Source organism: Harmonia axyridis, chromosome 2 (genome assembly GCF_914767665.1).
Source record: "Harmonia axyridis chromosome 2, icHarAxyr1.1, whole genome shotgun sequence".
In the NCBI taxonomy this organism is placed as follows: Eukaryota; Metazoa; Arthropoda; class Insecta; order Coleoptera; family Coccinellidae; genus Harmonia; species Harmonia axyridis.
The window spans coordinates 38095559-38120414 of NC_059502.1; the positions used below are offsets into that span (position 1 = coordinate 38095559).

The 24856-nt window shown below is 32.4% G+C and overlaps 1 protein-coding gene across 11 annotated transcripts in view; it reads left to right on the forward strand.

The window, feature by feature from the left end:
- LOC123672359 (glutamate receptor ionotropic, kainate 2-like) overlaps window positions 1–24856 on the forward strand; it is a 528220-nt gene that overhangs the window by 305502 nt on the left and 197862 nt on the right. For 9 of the 11 annotated variants that reach the window (XM_045606439.1, XM_045606445.1, XM_045606449.1 and 6 more), the window contains one exon: window positions 1912–2115. The exons of the other annotated variants lie outside the window; for them this stretch is intronic. In XM_045606439.1, coding sequence (XP_045462395.1) covers window positions 1912–2115 — 204 coding nt within the window. The remainder of the gene's footprint in view (window positions 1–1911; window positions 2116–24856) is intronic. 11 annotated transcript variants of the gene reach the window in all.

The window sequence follows — 24856 nt, forward strand, 5'->3', positions numbered from 1 at the left end:
GAAGAAGAATTTCTTCAAAAAAACTTTTTCATTTTCGATTCTGTCAATATGTAGTAGTATAAAACTGTTTGCAGTTGGACCAAAAATGTGTTCATGAGAAGATCATGAACATGAAAAACTCAAATTCCTCATAACTCAAGATTTACAAATTGCAATCTATATTTACTACTTCAGTCAATTCTACGTATCGAAAGAGGGAGGTTACCTAAGCAAACCTTATACCTGAAATGAAAACTTGAACCTGTACATTTTTGGTCCAAACCGCAAACAGTTTTCAAATACTTAATATATTATTAGCAAAATCGAAACTAATAGAAGCTTTTCCGAACGAATCTTTTTCTCCGATTGACAGCATATAATAATTTTGCAGACACATATCAATCAGCAAAGAAGGTATTTCCTGCTTAGGCAGAGAAGTGAGTTCATTATCGCCCAGGCAGCAAAATGGAAGATTAAGTTGTCAAACTATAATTATTATGAATTACATTACATTTCCATAGCAACCAATTATTTCACTACTGGAAGAATAAAAGATTGTAATAATTTGCAAATACATTATCCTACATATATCATTATAAACAATTGGAGAAAAAATAATTTGTTTAACTCAGCTGCAAAGTGGATTGATTGCCTGAGATGAATTCGTAGACTCGCTACGCTCGGGTATGAACTATCAGCTGCGGCAGTCAATCTACTACCTACTTTGATGCCTAGTACCTAGAAAGAGTAACTATTTCTGCAGAAATATTCAAAAAAATGTGTGTCCTCGTCGAAACAATTTTTTTCATAGGAACTGTTGAGTTTATACCCAAGTTATGGCATTTCATTGAAATTTTCATCGAATGAGCTATCTTATAATGCTAAAATATACTGGATGTGCAATTTGGAAAGAGAAAGTAGTAGTATGTTTTCGTTATAACTGAAAGTTGTAGAGGTCTCAAAATATTTTAGTGAGAATGATCATTGTCTAAAACCCCAATATGCAAATTGTCAGCACAAAACTGTGATTAGTCCATTTGCTTTTATTGATAACTATTGGAATGTTCAATCACTGAAATAATATCTATAATATTTTTTCGATCTTCCCCTTGAACTCGCCTTTATTGTCGAATTTTATTTCGAATATCCAATCCCTATTGGATATTTCATATAAACTTTTTTTTGAGCCCCTTCTGCTTAGTTACAGCGTCCTAAAGATGGCGCCCGAAAAGTAAATTCAAATTTGTGGAAAATCCTTAATTAATTTTTTTTGTTACATTTATCTTATATTTGTATCAGTTCTCAATAAGAATATCGTTGTGACGTCCGTTTATTGGATAACTTCAAGGTGGAAAATAATCCAAGCCTCCACAACTGGGCGTATTAACTGATGATCATTTTTTTTTCTCAAAAAGCGTGAATTTCGGCCAAAAAATCACAAGAGACCTAATTTGTTGATAAGTCTATCCAAAATTAATTTTCTTATAGAATATGAATAGATAAGAAGTTATTGTGCGAAACAAAATTGAGGGGTGACTTTTTCTACCCCTTGGAATCATAGACGAACAGCATCAAAAAAATTTTTGAATGCCTTCTTGCCCGCACAAAATGTCAGCTTAATTTCATTTCTGTGAATATCTTGGTTTTTCTAAAAAAATTGAAAACCACTTTTCGGGCGCCATCTTTAGGGGGCTGTAACTAAGCAGGAAGGGGTTCAACAAAAATGTTTTTATGAATGACCTACCCTATTTTTCGACAAGAAATCACCACCTACATTTTTTCGCAACTATTCATATACACCTTGTATAGTAGAATATTTGCATGAGAATGTGTTTATGCTTTTTGAGAATTGTAGTTGAAACATGATGTATATACACCTAGTTGTTTTTGTGTTCTGTTGTTTTAAAATTTTTAAAATCATTTTATGGCTAGGAACAACCCTACGTAATGATGAGATCGGACCCTTCCCTAGTAGGCAATGACCAGTTCGAAGGCTTCTGCATCGATTTACTAAAGGAAATATCATCTGTGGTGGGCTTCGAATATAGAATAGAATTAGTGCCAGACGGTAAATATGGTGTCATAGATTTAGAGACAGGAGAATGGAATGGAATCGTAAAACAATTGATGGAAAAGGTATGGGTTATTTTATTCAGACAAGGTCATTATAAAATGATTTAATCTTAGGATGTTACGTACCTTATTTTTAGCAATGCAATTTCAGTGCTAAGTAGTGAAGGGTAGGGGTATAATAGTAGTTAACTCATAACTTGTATTTTGACAATAGTTCCTAGAACTTATCGTGATTATTGTCCTAGGGAACAAAGCACTATAATCATAACCAAAATGTCTGTGAAATTCGAATTTTGAACAAACTTGAAAAGGGTACCACTTTTAATATCTCGGCATTCATGCAAAATCAAAAAAAATATATAAAATGAAATAAACTTTGGTTCGTGGGGAGACATTTCATACGGATGGATCCAATCAATTTCTATCAATTCAATGAGCGTGTGACAGCAATCCCGTAAATCTCAAATGTGAAGGAGAATTGAGCAACATCTAATTCTGAAGGTAATTGGCCTTTTCAAAAATTACGAGTTGAAGTTTTCCAGAACAAAAAGAAAGAAGGTTATATTTTTGTCTACAAATGAAAATGAACCGAATTTTGAAAATCTTTTATACTGGAATGTTACTATTCTACTTTTTCTTATTTGATTTTTCGTAAGTACTAACAAAAAAGATCAAGTGTATGGCATTTTTGAAAAGGCAATCGAAAATTATCTTTGTTCATGCCAAATAACGTTTGTTAAGATTCAACGTTTTTCATTTTCTTTTATTTTTGGTGGAATGTGAGATTGTACTGTGGAATTACAACAATTCTTCATTTCACTTTAATGTGTGTGATTTGTCAGCTGTAGCGCTTATTGTCTCCGTTTATAGGTTCGTCAAGTTGGTGATCCACTCCTAGAAAATTCTAGGAGTGGTATCAAATTGTTTTGGGTATTTTGTTCCCATTTTGTGCCAATTTTTGCCGTATAAAAAAAGTTTTGTGCTCATTTTGTGGCGAATGGTACCTATGGATTTTGTGCCCCTACAGTTTTCGAAATATTTGTAGTTATTAAGATTAAGATGATGCCGTCCTGCTTAATATGTAGTAATTCGATTAGCCGAAATATTGAATATTTAACGTGTTCTAAAAACAGTTCACATTTGTTTCACTTAAACTGTGTACAATTGAATACAATTGAATAAATCGGGAGAAATAAAGTTGTGGAAATGTATTTTATGTACATCGTACCACATAACCTCAATGAATAATGAAAAACTTGCAACATCTTTGGCTAATGATTGTATGGATCTCGTTTCTAAAATGATCAAAACAACCATTGAAGAAAATATGAGAATACAATTTCATGGGGTGATTGACGAATTACGTGCGGAAGTCAGTTAACTGAAGCAAGAGAACCTACAACTGAAAACTATAGTACAGGGTCTTATAACACGCAATATACCATCAACTTCTTCTCCAGCGGAAATATCAATGGATAAACCCAGTGGTAGTGGTACTCAAAAGTTACGTAATGCTAAGGTTAATGAAATCACAAAAGAAAGTAATGCCGAAAAGAAGTATTCAGACATAGTTTCCAATGTGTCTGAAAGAACTGTCAATAAAATTGTAGAGCAGAAAGTTAAAGGACGTGAAGAAAATGATGAATTTCAAACTGTTGTGAAGAGAAACCGTATGCAGAAAAATAGAAAAAGTATAATAGGTACTGGAAAAGTGGATGAAATCAAAGCAAATATATTGTTTTCACATGCACATATTAGTAATATAAATAAATAAATAAATAAATAACGTCTTTATTCCTCTGAATAAAGCTTGCTAGACTTGCCAGGCATATTATAATCCTGCTTCTCTAAGCAGGATTATAATATGCCTGGCAAGTCTAGCAAGCTATTCAACTCAACCCCCTCTCTCCCTCTCTCGATCCTGGCGTAACTGAGGAGAAAATCATCAGTTATTTGAAGAAAAATAATTTGAAAGAAGCAGTGTGTGAAAAACTAAAATCGAATCGCCTGAAGAGTATTCCTCTTTCAAAATCTCAGTTCCAAAATCTCTATTTGACAAGGTAAAGGATCCCAATTTATGGCCAGAAGGAACAAGAATAAATAATTTTTTATTTCATCTAATGAAAAACCACCCACCTTCAATAAAAGAAAAAGCACAAAACCTAGTTCAAACAGTAAGTTGATTCATATAAATGTCCAGTCAATCACCACTAGCCATTTAAAATTGAATGAATTTGTAACTAAACATAACTGTCAATTCCTTGCTGTCACTGAGCATTGGAGATCAGCGGAAGAGATAATCGTTCACAGTATAACAAATTTCAAACTAGTATCGTCGTTTTGTCGAAATACTGGCGAGCACGGTGGAAGCGCGATATATGTCAGAAATTGCTTCTCGGATGTTACCACTGAGATAAAGGAATTTGTACACATGGGTTGTCCGTATTCATTCGAATGCTCGGCTGTGAGCGTAAAAACTGGTAATAATATTATTATAGTATCCATATACAGGTCGCCCTCAGGAAATACCAGTGTGGACATATTCTTCGAAAAACTTATAATTCTGGTAGCGGGAGATTTTAATATTCATACTGAGCCTACTTCAAACGATTCTAATAAATCCACATTTCTATCAATCGTTGAGTCGTTCGATGCAACCTTAGTTATAAAAAGCCCAACTCGTAACAGAGCTTGTATTGACAATATAATTACAAATATTGAAAATGTATCCGGATATACCGAACAAGCCCATGTTTCAGATCATCTTGCACAGATTGTTACTTTTCAACATAAGTCGACTCTTCGTTATGAGTCATTTTATATTCGTCCTATAAACGAAAGTAATTTATCTCAATTTGGCATCCAACTATCACAGTATACATGGGAAGAATTGTACACCATTTCACCGGAAAATGTGGATTTACCGTGGGAAAAATTCATGCAATTATATAAAGGGGAATTCGATCAGTTTTTTCCTACAGAACAAATTACTACTTCTAACAAAAGTAAATACACACCTTGCAGAGATCCAAAATTAAGTAAACTGAAGGAACTGCTTGACGTCACTTATATTGTTTCTGGTAGTGATCACTCTTTCAAGGAAACGTATAGAAAACTGAAGTTGAAATATGATCTCATACTAAAGAAGTCCAGACAAGACTATTACTATAACAGATATATAATTATGTTTTTGTGGTGGAAAACCTCGTTTTTAAAAACAAAACGATTTATTTCGAATACAACAGTTCTTAGTGAGTTCACAATCAATTCTTAAAGAATGACCAATCAATTCTTAATGAGTACACAGATTCAGTCCCCTTTATAGATTTTCTTATCTAAATTCCTAGGTGAATAACAATTCAATAACAAGTGAAACAAAGGGCTATTCATAAAGATGAAATGCTGAATCTGCAATTAGATACATTGTAATATGTAGTTCTTATGGGATTGAAGGAAAGGATCTATTTATTTAGTAAGGGTTCATATTATGTAATTCCTCCCCTTCTTGGAAAAAGGTATCACCTGGCTGAGGTGTAGCTTTTAAAAATACATTTCTTTTGAAATATCTAAAAGCAAAAGCAATAATAATTATTATTATAAATATTATTAAAATAAATGTAAAAGTTATTCCTATGGGTTGAAGATTCCACTGGTCTAAGTCTTCTAAGACGATGTCTGGAATATCTTCATTCTCGATATTTTCTTCTTTGGAATTATTCTTCATAAAATGGGTCTGCTTGGGTAGAATAATGTATTTTTCTTCATTTATGGTGGTTAGAGGGAAAATCTCTTTCTGTAGGTTGCTTATTTCACATTTTGAATGGAGGAGTGCCATCGAAGGAGTAAAATAATATTTAATTTGTTGAGGGCATTTCTCTTGAACTTTCACGTTGTCTATCGATAGAATACTTCCATCTTCTAACAATCTGATGTCTGAATGTGAAGTAGTTTTAATTCTAGGACAATTTTCTGTATGATTTTTCAATATGTTCCTGAGACATTCTGGGGGTTTATTTAATGATTCTTGATCACATAAGAAATCTTCTTCCACGGGATGACAATTATTTGTTGAAGTTGACCATTCCAATAATTCTTCTTGAGAGAGCATATAGGGATTGGTATGGGAAATGGTTAAATTATTCTGAGGTAGGAAGTAAAACTTGTATAGATCATAGCCTTTCTGATAAACAGTGGGAATTGAAATCAAAAAGAGTAATATTTTGTTTTGAAAAATAATCTTAGTATGACATAATTGATAATAATCTTTAAGGTGATGAACAGGTATTATTGTGACATTCTTGATTAATTCGACAAATTTAGCATAAGGTAAAATAGATTCGTGTAAAAGGTGTAATCTTGCAAAACTTATTGCTGTTTGAATTTCATCAAGGGTATTTTTAATATCTTTAATTTCAAATGTCATGAGATGCATTTGCTCTACCTCACGTAACTCTGGAACAATTTGTAATAGTTTCAGATTTTCATTCATATTTTTGAATTTAGTGATATACTTATTTTTCAGATCGTTCACAACAGTAGCTATTTGCTTCTGATTTTTCATGAGCGTTTTCTCATTTTTCTGTATGCTATTAAAATAGTTTCGATATAATTCTTCATCGTCTGAATCTAACGTTCCGAATAATATTTTTGAAATTTTACCACCAAGATTAACTAATCCTCTTTTAGTTTTAATACTCTTATTAAGAATCTCTTCAAGGGCTTTAAAGTTTATATCATTTGAATGTTGTAAATATTTATAATTTGCTGTCTGAGCAAAACCTAATTTTTGGTCTTTCAGATTTTCAATTTCCTTTTGATATTTGAAAATTATTTCCTCTATCCTATTTAAATCAATGTGATAAATCAATTGTAGATTCTTATTCGTAACATAGGCTTTTCCTAATAAAACGGGTAATATATTATTTTCTAAGGGAATGATTTCGAGTGCGTTTATTATGATACTTATTTTTGTCCATAGGATTATCATTATTAGAGTAAGTAGTATACCATTTGTTTGGTCCATTTTTGAATCTGCAAATAAAATTTAAAACTTATTTTTTTCGTTGTTTCAATATTTTTTTATGATAAATATGTTTATTTTTATCGTCTTGAATACGATGAGAATCAATTTCTTTCGCATCTATCTTTTTGAATGCAGGATCAAGTTTTCGTGTGATTGGGGCTTTGATATAGGTCGGGTTTTTATTAAGAGGGTGATCTTCTTTCGCACGTCTCTTATAATTCGTTTTTTCTAATCGATTTAATTGTTTATCTCGTTGTTTTTCTATTTGTTTCGTGATGTCATTCAAATTTTCAATATAATTTTCTACATAATTTTGAACTTGTTCGTTATGCGTACGTTCAATAGGTAATGAGTAATTTAAGTCTGCCTTAATAATTTGCATGGGGGTCATTTCTAAACTTGAGTGATTTGAATTATTATAGCTTAATAAAGCTTGAGCTAATTTATTTTGAAAAGTACTGTTTTTACCTTCAATAGTTCGTAATTGTTCTATAAGTGTTGAATGAAATCGTTCCACTAAAGCATTCGAATTTGGGTTGTAATTTGTAATGTAATGAATTTCGATTTTATGCACTTTACAAAGATCTTGTACAACATTATTTTTAAATTCAATTCCGTTGTCACATGTTATTCTATTAGGTATACCATAATGGCTGAAATAAATTATTAATTTGTCTACAATTTCTAATCCGTTCTTTTGAAGTAATGGATAACATTGTCCAAATCTAGAAAATGAATCTATTATACTTAAACAGTATGTTTGACCAAATCGTATTGTATCACAATAAAGATGAGAAAAGGGTTTAGAACCAACAGGATTAGGTTTATATTGTAATTGAATTGGAGTTCTTTCATATTTGCTTTTCTGGCAATATTCACACGAATTTATATAATTTTGAACATCTTTATTCATATTCGGCCAATAAAATTTCCGTTTCAAACTAATAAGATTTTCTCTTAATCCTCGATGTATCGTTTTAGTTTCATGATACTGAGTGATTCTAAGTTGTCTTTCATCTATGTCTTCAACGTCTTCTAACAAGATTCTTGAAATTTTTAAATCAAAACTCTTATAGTCAAATTTCTCTTGCAAAATTCGTATAAGTGGTTTTTCCAATTCTGGTGACTTGAAAAATAATGTATAGGAACTTTTTGGTCTAATATATTCTTTAATAAATTTATATAAATCGCTTTCAATTGAATTTATGGAAACAATAAATCTGAGTTTTTCTCCGAATAGTTTAATTTTTATAACATTATAATTAGATGCAGTTTTGAATATTATTTGTAAATTAGATGAGTTAATACTTCTTTCTGTATAAGGTATTTCGAAAATTGGATTTTCAATATTGCTATGAATAGTTATATCGTCATGAATAATAACATTTTGAGTTTCGAAGTCAATTATATCATCTTCAATTTCATTAGTAAATTCATCATTATCATTATTTTCGTATTCACTCGCATTTAATAATTCTAAGCATTCATCAAGTTCTTCGTCAGTAACTTGATTAATCACTGAAACTAAATCATCTTCAATACCATTTAAATCTTCAATACCATTAAAATCTTCAATACAATTTAAATCTTTAATTTCATTCAAATCATTTATTTGGGAATTCAATGTTTCAATATGATTCATTTCATTATCAGATTCTAAAATAATTCTACTCAATGGGTAAGCACATTCTTTATTAGTTGAGAAAAATTGTGAATTGCATACTTGCTTTCTTCTGAATATAGGATCAAGGTTGCGAATAATCGGTGCTTTGATAACAGTTGGATTTGTATTACAATAGGAGTAATTGAACGGTTCGTGACCTACGTAACTTGATTGAAATTGTATGGGAGAACGTTTGAATTTGCTTTTTCGATAAATATCATGGGGAAATTTATGGGAATTTCTATTATTCGAAAATTCTTTATCTATTTTCATTGTAAAGTATTTTCGTTTTGGATCACTGGAAATATCCGTATAATTATGATCATTTACATCTTTTATCAATTTATGAATCAAAAAATCATCATCTTTTCGTTCAATAGTATTTAACAGTTCAGAGGGTTTATCTGATTTTTCTTCCGTTATTTCATTATTTTCAATTTCATTGGTTTCATTATTATTCGTATCATTAGTTATATCGCATTTGAAAGTTACGTTTTCAATATTATTTATTTCTATAGGTTTCGACAATTGACTGTTTATTTCCTGTTTTGGATGATTAATGTCAATAGTTTTTTCATTTAATTTTCTAAAATTACTTGCAATACGCAGTTTCTGTTTTTGTGATAAATCTCTTTTTTCAGTTTCTAAATGACTAAGGTTTACTGGTACTTCAATAGGATTTTGATTCGTATCATCTAACGTATGATTTATGTCAGTTCGTTTTCTAAAGTAGGGTCTTGAAAATTTCGTTCATTTGAGAAATTACTTTTCGATGTAGAAGGTTGTGAGAAAGAATTTCTCTTATTAGGATTTATATCAATATTAGTTAATTCTTCTACGAGAAAATCAGGGCTTCGATCATTATTATTATAGAATTTTCTCTGGGGATTATTTTGATATTGGGTTGAATAATTAGGTCTTTTTTGTGGATAAACTCGTGTCTGTACTGACATTCTTTCAGGTGGGGTAGTTATTCTTTGATTTGGATTCGGTTTAAAAACGTTTTGATTTCTCGACGTACTTGGAACACCAAACGTTTCACGTTGCGTAGGATAATGAGTATTTACTTGACGTTGCGTAAATTGTATCGGTCTCGAAGGGAATCTATGCTGCGTTTCATAATGCTGCGTTCGATAATTATTATTTGAAAAATGATTGTATTTGTTTGTATTATTGCGATGATCGGAATAATTATTTCTCGATACATTTTTATGTATAGGATTTTTATTTCGACTTCTGTCTAATAATTCATACTGAGCCATATTACATAAATAATCTTTTACAGCGTTTACGGTATTATCAAAGTTAAATGCATTGTTAGTAATCAAATAAGTTCGTAATTCCATTGGGGAATTCGATATCAATACTGTTTTACATATTTTTAAAATATTCGATTTATAAATTAATTTCTCTGGATCAGGCATAGGATCTGAATCTATTCTATAATTAATTCGAATTTTCAACGATATTATTTTATCAATGAAATTTAACATGTCTTCATGTGGCTTCTTTGCTAAAAATTGCAATTGATGAATTAATACATCTAAATTTATTTGATCTCCGAATTTCGTATTTAAGAATCGTTTAAGAACGTCCCAATTGTTAGGTATATCAGAAGTAGATACCTCTGCTAATGCACGATCAGTAAGTTTCGATTTTACAACTGCGAAACAATAATCTTTAATTATTTGGGCTTCATTTGCAAACATGAATAAAAATTGTTCTGCGCTACGTAAGAACGAATGCAACTCATTTTCTTTTCCTGAAAATCTAGGTAATAACATTCCAAATTTTTCTGGCAATGTTAAATCTATTCTTTCTTGAGCCATATTTTTATTTTCTTTACGCTCTTTTTTACCTTTAAAATGCTTTACTGACGTAATCTTGATTAATTATTAATACAATAAAGTAAAATATAGTAATCGGTTTTTTAAATGAGTAACCTAGGGAAAACTCTTATGTCGGTTTTTTAAAGAAACCTAGGAAAAACTATAATACAGTTTTACACACAAAACTATTAAAAAGGATGACTCTTTTTGTCCAGAATAAGTAAACTGGGAAGAAAGGATTGGAAAGGATTTTGCTCACCAAATTGTATTCTGTGAAGTCGTCACGGGGCGCTACTCAGGTGATCAGGGCTTCTGGGTGGTTTTCTACTCTCTGTCCGGTTGTGCTGAACGGTTGAAACCGACGTCCTGGGAAGATCGATGTTGATTGAGTTGGATTCTTGGATCACTGCAGGAACTTCTTCTTCTGGCAGGAAAGAATTGCACAATCAATGTCACCAAATTTTCTTCTTTAATAGGAACGGCACAATCCCATCCTCGTCGCCAATTATGTTTTTGTGGTGGAAAACCTCGTTTTTAAAAACAAAACGATTTATTTCGAATACAACAGTTCTTAGTGAGTTCACAATCAATTCTTAAAGAATGACCAATCAATTCTTAATGAGTACACAGATTCAGTCCCCTTTATAGATTTTCTTATCTAAATTCCTAGGTGAATAACAATTCAATAACAAGTGAAACAAAGGGCTATTCATAAAGATGAAATGCTGAATCTGCAATTAGATACATTGTAATATGTAGTTCTTATGGGATTGAAGGAAAGGATCTATTTATTTAGTAAGGGTTCATATTATGTAATTATATTCATTCCGGTAACAAATCTAAGGAGATTTGTAATATAATAAGAGAAAGAACTGGAAAACAAGCCAAAAAATCGGGATTAGGAGTGATTGGTTCCCCTCAGGCGGTGGTAAATGATTTTAATAATCATTTTACGGGCTCACAAAGACCTCAGCTCATTGTTTCATCTACACCTCCCAATAAAATTGTACGAATCGAGAATTCATTCTATATGTTCGATGTAACTGAAGGAGAGGTTCTTCAGGTGATAAAGAGATTAGCTAATAAAAAATGTTGTGGCCAAGACGAGATTCCAATGAAAGTGATCAAACAAACTATTAATTTCATAAGTAAGCCATTAGTTCACATAATTAATAACAGCTTCAAATATGGAATTTTCCCAAAAATGTTAAAGGTCGCAGTAATAAAACCAATACATAAAAAAAATGACCCAACTGATATAAGCAACTATCGACCAATCAGTTTGTTGAACAATTTTGCGAAGATTTTTGAGAAGATTATGTGTAATCGACTTCTAAGTTTTTTCAAAAAATTCAAAATATTCAGTGAACAACAGCATGGATTTACAGAGCGGAAGAGTACGGAAACGGCTCTCTATACGTTGTAGCAGATGATTTACGAGGGCTTGGAGGTTGATGACATGCTTTTGGGTTTCTTCCTGGACTTTTCCAGAGCATTCGACTCAGTTAACCACGTTCTTCTGGTCGAAAAACTAGAGGCATATGGCATCAGAGGAAACCAATTGCAGTTTTTCAAAAGCTACTTACAAGAGCGTACTCAATTTGTTTCAATAACAGTAGAAGGTCAAGAATATATATCGGAAATATCCAAGATCATTGAGGGTGTTCCCCAAGGCAGCCACCTCGGACCCATACTGTTTTTGATCTATACCAACGAAATGCCAAACATCATGCCATCGATCAGGGAGAATTTTGTGAATTACGCCGATGATACTAACATCCTTCTTCGTGCGAAAGATCATAGAAACATTCAGAACATTCTTAGTACAGCTGCTACATCAATGAACCTTTGGTGTGAGTCACACAATTTGAAATTGAATACTGAGAAAACCGAATTTATACTATTCTCACACAAGCTGCGTAAAACTGAGGTACCTGAGGGCTTACAATTTTTGGACGAAGAGATACAACTGAAATATAGTACCAAATTTTTGGGAGTTATTGTGGACCAACACCTTCATTGGTTTGAACATATTCAACATCTTGGTAAATCGCTTAACAAAGTTTTATATACCTTGCGTGTCCTCAAATCTGAACTTAATGTAGATTTCTTGAAAACGATCTATTATTCAAACTTTCCTGCTCTCATGAGTTATGGACTATTGATCTGGGGCAGTAGTCAAGAATCAAATTGTGTGTTCCGAATTCAAAAACTTGCCATGTGGTGTATTTTTAACTTGAAGTTTCGAGAAACCTGTCGGGGCATTTTCAGACAAAATAACATTCTCACTTTACCAGCTTTGTACATCTACAAGTGTTTACAGTTCATATTCAAGCAACCGCAATATTTCAAGAAGTTCAAAAAGATAGGTTGCCACAACACGAGACATAATTTTTCTTTTATCCTCAGCATTATCTGGCATCTACTGAGAAATCTCCAACATATATGTGTATAAAGCTATTCAATTCAATACCAGTACACATAAGAGAAATAAGTGATTTCAAATCGTTTCGGAAAGAGATCTACAGGTTATTGCTCTATCAAGAACCTTATAATATTTCAGAGTTCCTCTCAGGATTGAATTCATTAATTTAATTTGTATTTTGGTTTTTCTTCTGACGTTTCCCAATTTTATTGTATAGAAGAATATGTAATGATTTTTGGAGAATAAAAATGTTTATTATTATTATTATTATTATTATTCCAGTGAGATGGATAAATGTAGCACAATTCATCGACGAGCATTGTATTATAAAATTATGCTTCGGATCAATCTGCATTTGCTTAACCACATATGCTATTGCGTATAAATATGCCTTATTTGTGTCTCAAATGAGATATTTTTGCCTTGCAGTGCATATTAACCAATTCTCTGTTTTATCTGCTTATTTTCAAGATAAAATTTGTTTTCAAACAAATAGAAACAAGCCAAATAGAACAGTAGGTCGAGAATATATTTGACAAATCCCGACCAACTTTTATGAGCTATTGTCTACTCAACCCCTAAGGAATAGAGTGTTCGGAGAGAATATTTATCCCGATTGCTAATATAACTAACATCTGGTAAGAATTACATAATCAATCTCAACTTAATCAATTTCAAAAACAAAAGTGTCGAACAATGGCAGAGTAGATGGAACTAAACAGAAAGTAAATTAAGTGAATGTATCAAAACAGCATACCTAGCCAGAATACACCGCCTTAGAATCGAACACACCCTGGGTCCGTATGCTTGATAAGTGATCTTTTTAACGTACACGTTTCAAAAACGAGTGGTACACGTGCGAGCGGTTTCCCAAAAGGTAACCGTTCGTTCAATTAAACGCCAAGCGCCGGCATTATTGTAAAATTTTACAGATGAGATGAAATGTTATCAATTTATGTTCCGTCAATTCAAATTGAAAAAAAAATTTGAAAAGGAATTGTTCACTGATATATTCACACATATCCCAGCAAATTCAAAGAAGAATTCAAATAACTGATAGTCAAAAAAGTTGTCTGATTGACTTTTGCAAAAATAGCGGGCATCTTCAAAAGGGTAAAATTTCTGATCAATTCACTTACAAAGATGCACAAAGAAAATGGGCATAAATTGGTAACATTCACAATAGTATGCCGGGTGCATCTAGGGACATCAATTTATGTTCCGTCAATTCAAATTGAAAAAAAATTTTGAAGAGAAATTGTTCACTAATATATTTAAATATATATTCCAGCAAATCAAAAGAATAATTCAAACAACTGATAGTCAAAAATATTGTCTGATTGAGTTTTAAAAAAATAGCGCGGATCTTCAAAAGAGTGAGTTCTGTAATCAATTCACTCACAAAGATGCATAAAAAAAATGGGCAAAAATTGGTAACATACTTGTATGCCGGGTACATCTAGAGATTGGAAGAAGAAAAACATTATCCAAAATAGAATTGAATATAATAGATATTTTTGAAAAAGTATCTATTTAGAGACATAAAGGGACTTAATTTTTCTTTCTTTTATCAAAAGTTCATATTATCAGCAGAAATGTTTATGTTGTGCATTTGGTTGATTCACTTCTTATTTATTAGAATGTTTTTTACATAAATATGAAAATGTGTTCATGTTAATTGGAACGAACGAAAAAGTAATAATTTATTAAGAATTTACAAGTTACATTTTACATCAAAGGATTCATATAAATCATTAAATTATATGAATAATAATATCGATAAATTGTTTAACAAATTTTCAAATTACTCGGCTTGATGATTGCTAATAAAATCATCTCTATTATCAATGAGGCAGTCATATATTTCCAAATCAACTTGTGAAATACCATCGTTCCGGTACATTGTATTTTCAATGCAAATATTATGGAGCACTACACAAGCATTGACAATGTTACTTGCTGCCTCCGAAGTACAATGAAGAACCCTATGCTTGAGTAGACAGCTTCAGAACCCCATTTCATTTTTAAGGCTATTGATTTCTCTCTTTTTTTTTGTTGAATAAATATTTTGGAGTTCCTTCCACTGGTTCATTTTCCAGAGGTATCATAATCCATGTTCCTTGAGGATATCCAGAGATATGCAAACGAATTGTTTCTCACCAAATCATTGAATGGGTCTCCGCGCTGTGTATATCTCCGCTGATCCATTTGTTCCACATAATCCAATCGAACCATTAATAACAATAGTACTTTTTCGTCTTACATCCACTCAGAGCAATAAATATGACTTTTGAATATATCTCTATGGCATTTAGATTGTCAAAGAATCAAAACGAATGCCAAAAAGCGCTCGCAGTAATCATTCGCACTGAGAACGTGTACGTTTTCAAGTTCACGAGTCAAGAATACCAAAACGTGTGAAATTCGAAAAGTTCGTATATGTGTTGAAACATCACTTGTCGAGAATAGGGTCCCTGGCCCGTAGCGACCGGGTGGGAAGTTGAGCTTTCCTCGGGGCATTTTTCAAGAGCGTCAAATTGACCCTAGATCTTTCAAAAACTATAGCAAAATTTCATGATGAAAATAGATTGTTTTTGAATCACTAGGTACTTACAAGAGATTATTATTGTGGGGGTGATTCAAAATTCATTATCAAGATTTCAGGGGCGTATTTTTCAAGTCAAAATAAGACTTTTTTTCATGAACATGTGTCCGCAAACGCTTAGTTACCGAACTGAAAAGCGTTAAAGTTTTTATTTTTAGTTAATATCTAAGGAAACTTGTAATGTGCTCATAAATCGAAAGTTTTTTGTTTTTAATGTAATAATGGGTTTTGATCTTTATTAAAAATCCCATTTCTCTTCCACTACATCTAACACTGTCGTATTCCTTATCTTCAATAATATGGATAAATTCACTTGGGAGTGGAATAAGTTTTAAATGAAAAATAAGTCATTCCTTTAACCGACGTTTCGCAACTTTATTGTTGCTTCTTCAAAGCTCTACATTGTTCATTGGTCGAGACATCACTGAACCAACGTGCTATGATCTAAAAGATTTCCAAAAAATATTTGAACATTGAGAGCGGGCTTGGGACATAAAGCTGAATTTTTCCTTTCGCACAGCATTTCGAAGACGACCATAATATCTGTAATCAGCTATATATAAGCTTCTTTGTAAGCCTATATCTTGATAGGGTCTGTTCCTCAACTTCATCATGCTTTTTACGGTTGGGGTTATCCAAGGAGCAAACGGCTTAGAAACTCTCGATTCAACATATGGGGCATGTAGGTCAAATATTTCGATAAGACAACAACAAAATTTGGAGATCTTCAATTCAATAATAATAATAATAATAATATTCTGCTATCAATTTCACATGGTTCGTCAATACAGCAATATTAAAATTGAAAACTGAAAAGTTCGTCCACTGAATAAAATTCATTTGCAATCAAGAGCCGATCGATAACCTTCCTGAAAGCTCGCTCTGGTAAATTGTTCATATCGTTGGGTATCTTGTTGAACATCTTAGCACACCAGTAATAAGTAGCAGAATTATGAGTGTTTTTCCTTCTATGCAAAGGAGTTCTTGGATCATCTCTATGACGTGTGTTGATCATGTGATGAGTCTAATTTTTACGCAAGTTGGCGCCACCTCGTTGTATGTACAGCAGACACTCTCTGATATAAAGTGATGGAAAGGTGAGTATCCCATATTTTTTAAAAACGGTTCTACAAGAATCTCCGCTACCCATTTCATGCATGATACGCATCGCCTTCTTTTGCAATATGAAAACTCTCACAGCATCTGAGGCACTTCCCCACAGTAGAATCCCATACAGCAGGACACTCTGAAAATTGGCAAAGTATGCTGTTCTACACATCTCGTAAGTACCACATTTCCTCAGCTCACGCAACAAATACAGAGATTTAGCAAGTCTATCACAAATATAGTCTATCTGTGCGGCCCAATTCAATCTATTGTCTAGGACCACACTCAAGAATTTGGCACTAGCTTGGCTCTGTTTACCACCATATTCCAACTTCACAGTTTTATCTGCATTTAGCTTGAGCGAATTGGCGGCAAACCATGTTTTCACCTCTTCTATGGTTAGTTCTGTTCTGTGGGGAAGTTCATCTTTATTTTTAGATTTCACAATGATGGATGCGTCATCACAGTACAAGCACAAGCAGTTACAATGTTAGATTGTGATGTCATTGATGTATATAATAAAAAGTATCGGTCCAAGTACGGATCCCTGGGGTACACCATATTCCACTGCATGTTCCGTAGACGAGACACCATTCAAAAATACTTTTTGGGACCTATTTTTCAAATAGAACTCCAGCAATCTGAGTACAGTTCCTCTAAACCCATGAGCATATAGTTTTTTAAGCAAGATTGTATGAGAGACTGAATCAAACGCTTTGCTCAAGTCAAAGTTGAGCATCTGCATATATTCACCATTATTCATTCCGTCTATGATCTCATTTATAGCATTCATGAGGGCTGTAGTGGTACTGCGGCCTTTTCTGAATACATGTTGATTCTCGTTCAATAATTTGTGCTTTTGCAACGATTTCAACATTTAATTTTTTATAATTGACTCGAAAATTTTTGACAGACAAGGAAGTATTGATATGGGTCTATAATTATCACAGCTCTTCTTGTCTCCTTTTCCTTTATAGACCGGAATTATTTTAGCTAATTTAAGTTCATCCGGAAAGTAACCTTCTCTCAAACACTTATTCACCATTAAGGATATTGGGTTGGCAATTTCTTCACATAGACTTTTCAAAATTTCAGTAGTGACATCGTAAATATCCGCTGTTTTCTTAGATTTCATCGATGATATTATTTTCTTGACCTCATTTTCTCTACAATCAAAGAAAAAGCAGAATTTTTCATTATTCTTCGGTACGTTTTGCCCAACTTCAACTGGTTCTTGCGTTGTGAATAATTTTTCAGAAATTTTTTAGCCAATGCTAGCAAAATGTTCATTGAGTTCTTCAGCTTGTAGTTGCTCATTTATTTCTACTTCCTTATTTTTTGAATTTTTAGATCTTATCACTTTCCATAATGCCTTTTGCTTATTATCCGCCCTTTTTACAAACTCTTTATTTTTTTCTCTAATAGCTTCATTTATTTCTTTCCTGTACTCGTCCTTGTAGGATTTATAAATTCTAAAAGTAGAATCATCTCCCATTGATATATCTACTGTGTAAACAGCATCCAAGTTTTTCTTCATTTCTTCAATTTTTGGAGTTTTCCATATTTGCTTCTTTCTTTTATTTATCTTAACTTCAGTTTCCCTTACCGGCATTCTAATGTTCAGAATATTCATAAAATGTTCATGGAAAGATGAGAATGATTCCACCGCATTTTTTTGTTCGAAGAATCGTTCCCAAGACATTTGTGATAGGTCTTTTTTCAGCATGACAGTATCAACTTGAGTTATATATCTCTGTATAATCTTTTTTATTTCAGGTTCCACTTCAGAAGCTGAAAAAGTTCAAATTTGAGCTTGATGATCAGAAACATGTAATTCTTTTGTTGTACTGTGCGAAGATACAGCATTTGTGAATATATTATCAATACACGTTCTAGTTGTTTTGCTGATCCTTGATGCTTCAAAAAATTTCCCCTTCAAACCAAACGAAACGCATAAATTTATTACAGATTTACTCTCTTTATTATCAAGCATAAAATTTATATTAAAATCACCGGATATCATTATTCTCTGATTAGCAAAATTCTCAGCCAGGAAGAGCAAGACTTCGGTGAATTGACGTAAAAAGACATCCATTGTACCTGTTGGTGATCTATATACTCCTACTACTACAGTGTTAATGTTGGTAATGTACATTCCAGCAAATTCAGCATCTTTTTTAACAGATAAGTCTTTTATCCCATCCAATGTAGTCACTTTTCAGTTCACTCTCGTTGCTAAAATTATACCACCATGTTTATTAATTTTTCTACAGTGTTGACCTCCTATCTTGTAGTTACTCAAACCAACATAATTCAATTGATTTTCCCGTAACCAAGTTTCTGTTGAGCAGATAATGTCTATGTTATGTTCTACCACTTGTAAGTTCAGTTGATCGACTTTATTCAGTATGGATTGTACATTTAAATTCATAATAGAAAATACTTCACCATTTTGAGAATTAAAATTTTCCTGTGCTAAGTTTTGGGTATCGAAAAAATCTATAAGGCCGCACAATTATATTTTCCGGCCATATATCAGGTTGATTTATTCGATCAATTAACGAATAATTACATCCAAGTTTGAAGGATTTATTTTTACTAGTAGTGGAATCATGTTTTCGTAATTCCTCCACCTCAAACTCTTCATTTGTAAACAAGGACTTCAAATAGTTGTTCAAATTATCACAGGTGGATTCATTTGATGCCCTACCTATGTAGAACCACGCTTTTTTGCAAGCTCCCTCAAAGCATTCTTCATTTACTATTTTAGCTTTACCTTTAATTACATTCCCATGTCCTTTTTTCATAGCAACAGGGTCTCGGCCAGTATTACCATCTCGCCTCTTCACGTCACCTTTCTTCTCCGCCACTGGTTGCATTGTGCGACTGACTTGAGTAGTTTCAGCATACGATGTCGACTTTGATCTACTCCTTTCTCTGTGTAAGCCATCAGTATCAACGTCAAATATTATTTCTGACTTCTTACTGATATGTTTTATTTTGTTTTTATTAACCTCACTTTCTGAATTTACAGGTTTATATGAATTTTTATCAACATTTCCTTTGCTGAGTACTCCTATTAACATTTCTTGTTTGAAAGTTCTTTTCTCCATTTGAAGTTGAAGCTTTTCCATTAACTTGATAGATGTTACCAAGTTGATATTTTCCATCTGTAGTCCTTGACAGATTTGGTTTGTGCATTCACCATCCCAGGGCCCCCGCAACCGCGCGTGCACCGCACGCGGGCGCCACTCTTAAAGGCCGCCAAAACCTCTTATAGACCTCATGAAGAACCGATGGACCAAAGGTTTTCGAAAAAGATTCTTTCAAATTTTTCAACAATTATTTTTTCCAAACTTCTTTCTTGCAATTTATACTAGTTTCCGAACGTCGCAATCGGCATGAAATAGCCAGATAATGGTTTACAAAAACGCATACTCGATGCTAATCCTGCACACAGCTTAAATTTAACTGAAAATGATGCTGCTAAGGTTTCAAATAAAACAGTGGACTCTTTTGATATTGTAAAAGAACTTTATATATATTTCTCTTCATCCACAAAAAGATTGGAATTTTATAAAAAAGCATGATCCTCAGTTACGTCTAAAACCCCTAAGTGATACTAGATGGTCAAGTAGAATTGAAGCTAAAGTTTCATTTTATTCAAATATGTGATAGCCTTTTAGAAATAGCAGAAAATGATACATAAAAACTTGACATAAAGCAAGTTCTCTTTTATTAAATATTCATGCTTTAAAATTTATTTGGAGTATCATTATTTCTTATGATGTTTCATTCCAGATTAATATTGTAAGCAACATGATGCAAAGTGTAGCGATTGACATTAAAGTGTGCCAAAACCATTTGAAGAATTTAGTTGATCATTTCAAAAATTATAGGGATGATAATGTTCTCGAGGAAAAACTTGCGGGAGCTGGAAAACTAGCGGCTCTTCTTGAGATAGATAAAGGTTTTTCTCCATTACATACTGTAAGACGATAGTATAAACCAAAATTGTTCGATTATGAACAGACGGAAGATCCAAAAATCGCTTTCAAAATAAATTTCTTTTAGAAAATAATTGATCAAACACTAAGTTCCTTAAATAGTAGATAACATTTTCAGTTTTATTTGTGATATTCTTAAATTAAATAAGAAATATCTATTGAAATGCTGTCATGCTCTTCAACAAAAGCTAACTGATGATAGGAAAAAAAGAGACTGACGTGAAAGAAAATGATTTATTCAACGAGATAAAAGCCCTAAGATTGTTTTCATTATCTGAAGCGAAAATCCTCTTGAAATTCTACAATATATTTTTGAAAATAATCTAACTTCTTCTCTACCGAATCTTAGTTTTGCCTCAAGAATCCTTCTCACTTTACCTAAGTTCTGTGTCTGTTGCTTCTGGTGAGAGATCATTCACTGAATTAAAAATTTTAAAAAACTATTTGAAGTCTACCATGTCTTAAGAAAGATTTTCCGGATTGGCAATCTTAGATATAGAGTAAGAGATAACATCGCATTCCACTGGGGTGTTAACTTCGCGTTTTTTTCGATTTTTCCAAAAAAATTAACAATTCAATCAGAAAGTCCATCGTTGGTAACTGTTTGTAACACCAAAATTTTTGTTTGTAACCCAACCTATAAAGAAAAAATGTCACTCCTAAAATGTGAAGATAGTACCCATTTTTTCGAAAATTAAGAATACTTTTTTTGCATTCGTTAGTAACTCGTTGGTAACTATTTGAAACACGAAAATTTTTGTTTGTTCCTCGAAGATACTGGTAGAGAAACATCGAAGTTATGCAAAAAAAATTCTGTTTGAAAGTCCATCGTAAGTAACTATTTGTGTTACACAAACATTTTCGTTTGTACCTCACGAAAATGAGTACGATGAGGGAGACGTAGAAGAAGCTTTTCTCGTAAAAAATTGGAGAGGACTAGGAAACCCCAAAGAGAAAAAAAACTAGATCATCATTCTACGCTGCACGTTACGATTGTAAAAAATCATAGAAGGATGGAGCTTCCACTCATCAAAAACGGTAATATTGTCAATAAAACAACAACTAAAATATCCAGTGGTGAAACTATTCTAGTGTCAAATACTTGACCATTTGATACGATTCTACAATGCATTTTATCAGCTTATTTCGACAGTATTGGTTTTCAATAAAAAATAAATGGGAATAAAGAAGATGTGAAAATATTTACCCTTTTATTTATGAAGAAAGAGCTGTTTTTTCAGTAACATCTACGAGCAACAGAAACTGGTAATAAACAATAAAATTTCTGAAGTAGACAGCCAGGACAATATCGTTTCTGCTCTCAAAAAAAATTGAATACGAAAAGACGTTTGCACGGATATATAAAACCATTAAATTGACTGAATCTGCTCATACAATTTTGGAATGTACATTTCTGGGATTGCTGCAAGGACACTACAATTGCCTGATATGTTCCAATGAAGTATTGTTGGAAACTATATTCAGCAGTCATCTTTTTATCGACACAAGTGAAGCTGAAAATATAGAGTTGGACAAATTGACTGTAAATTTGAAATGTGGCAGTCAACAGTTTATATTACAAGGTCTGGTAGCTTATCAAAAATCACTAACTAGGAACAGTCTAGGACACTACATTACTTTCTGCCGCAGAAATGATGGAGCGCTAGAGATATGACCAAAACAACTAAAATAATACCAAAAGCAGTGATGCTTGATATCCATCTACTTTTGTATAGCATTTGAATATAATGTAATGTATAACAAAATATTATTTTGAGAATAAAATTTTATTTGAATCATGTGGAAGTTTTTATTCATATGTATTTTATAATCACTTTTTGAAAGCAAGTTTCGGCTAAATGAAATCTACCACATAAAAATATTTAATTGATCAAGTGAAAGACATATTATCACGTATAGGGATATCCGCGTATTTAATTTTTTTTTAAAAATCGAGAAGAAACGTGAAGTAAGCACCCCAGCGAAATGCGATGTTCTTCTGTCAGTATCCCTGAGTTACAAATGAAAATTTTTGTGTTACAAATAGTTACTAACGAATGCAAAAAAAATTCTTTATTTTGGAAGAAGTGGGTGCAAACTTCGCATTTTAGGAGTGACATTTTTTCATTATAGGTTGGGTTACAAACGAAAATTTTTGTGTTACAAACAGTTACTAACGATGGACTTTCTAACTGAAAATTTTTTTGCAAAAAATGAGTAAAAACGTGAAGTTAGCACCACAGTGGAATGCGATGTTTTTCTACCAGTATCCTTGAGGTACAAACAAAAATTTCTGTGTTACAAATTGTTACTAACGAATGCCAAAAAAAAAGTCTGATTTTCGAAAAAGTGGGTGCTAACTTAACGGACACACGTGATCTACTTTGCATAATCTATACTAGACTTGAGTTTACCTAAATGGGACAGAAAATTATTACATATAAAACTGTTAGCAATGTAACCCATATCATGAGATGTATTGAATTTTGAATTGAGAAACTTACAATTTATGCAGCTAATGTCACTAGAATCACAATTTTTTAATTCATGAGGGCCTGAGCATTTGGGATCACAATCGCTTTTACATTCACGCCGATAATGACCGAATTTCCAACATTCAAAACATCTTATTAAGCTGAAGTGTTTCTTTACAAAACACTTCGACCAACCCAGATGAAGAAACTTCCTATTAATAATATCCTTAAACAAAAATGGAGCCACTTCAAGTACTACATTAAATTTATCTTTGACCTTGATTTTGGTGACAAATTTTTTATCCTCAATGGAACAATTTAAATTGTTTATATCAATGACTTTTTCCAAAAAATCGGGCTCACTTACTGCATACAAATCCACACCATAAACCATAATACGAGGCTTCAACTGTTTTGGGACGGTTACATTGTATACACCTCCTGTTTCTTTACTTATAAGGGTTTTTAGTTTGTCTAGGGAGCTATTATGCATTCCATCCTTAATTCTTTTAGTTCCCAAAACGAGTGCTTCAGCAAAAGATGGATTCACCTTCGATTTCATTTTATTCTCGATAACAATATTAATTACAATTTTATCGGTTGTTTTTACTAACAGCACATGGGAATCCCGACTTCTTTCAACAGCAGATGCATACGTTGACTGCTCTGACTCGGCAAACGAACACTGCGAGGTGTTTCCCGTAAGAAATCTTTCGAATTTTTCAAAATATCATTTGAGAATTCCAGTTCAGACACATATTTTTCCAATGGAATTTTTTCACGGGTCAAGTATTTGACCTCCTTCTGCAGAACAATGCATTGAGTTTTCGAACATGAACAGCCGATATTTACCGACGACTCGATACACTGACGACAGCGAAAATTATTTTTGTGTTGAACCGCCTACCATGACGGTCAACAATACTTTGAGCGTTATCGAAGAAGAACCTGAAATGAGGAAAAACCGTAATTCCTCACTGTGTCGAGTATTCTGTGACTTCTGGAGAACACACAAAGAAACTAAAGTTCGATGTATCGATAACTAGATTTGAAATGAGATTTCATGAATTATCATTGATTTTTCTTTGGTATTGTTGAGAAATCCATATACATACCAATACAATTTTCAATTACGAATAATTCATTACAATTCTTGAAATGTCAAATTGAGTTATGGAAACTTAGTATTCAAGTTTCTTTCTGTGTTTTCCGGAAGTCACAGAGTCACACAGTTATGAATTGCAGTTTTTCCTCATTTAAAATTCTTCCTCAATAACTCTAAAAGAATTCATTTCAAGTATCTGCTTTGCTTGAGTAACCCCCACTATTTTTGTAAGTAAAATCGACTGAAATAATAAAAAATAGAGATTCTAATTTGAAAATCTTGAGTTTTGATAAATTTGAGTTGTCCAAGTTCATGATCTTCTTCTAAACACCCTATATATTTTTGGTCCAAGCCACAAACAGTCTTATAATACTACGTATGTATTTGCAAAATCAAAAAAGAAGAAAATTTTCTCGAGAAAAGCTTTCGATGCCGAAATATTGTAAGAAAATGTGAGTCCTCATCGCCAAAATTTTTTTTTATAAAAATCCCATTAAGTTATGAAAAGTTGAGTGTTCACCCAAAGTGAGGCATATTGCCGAAATTGTCATGAAAAATTCTATCTG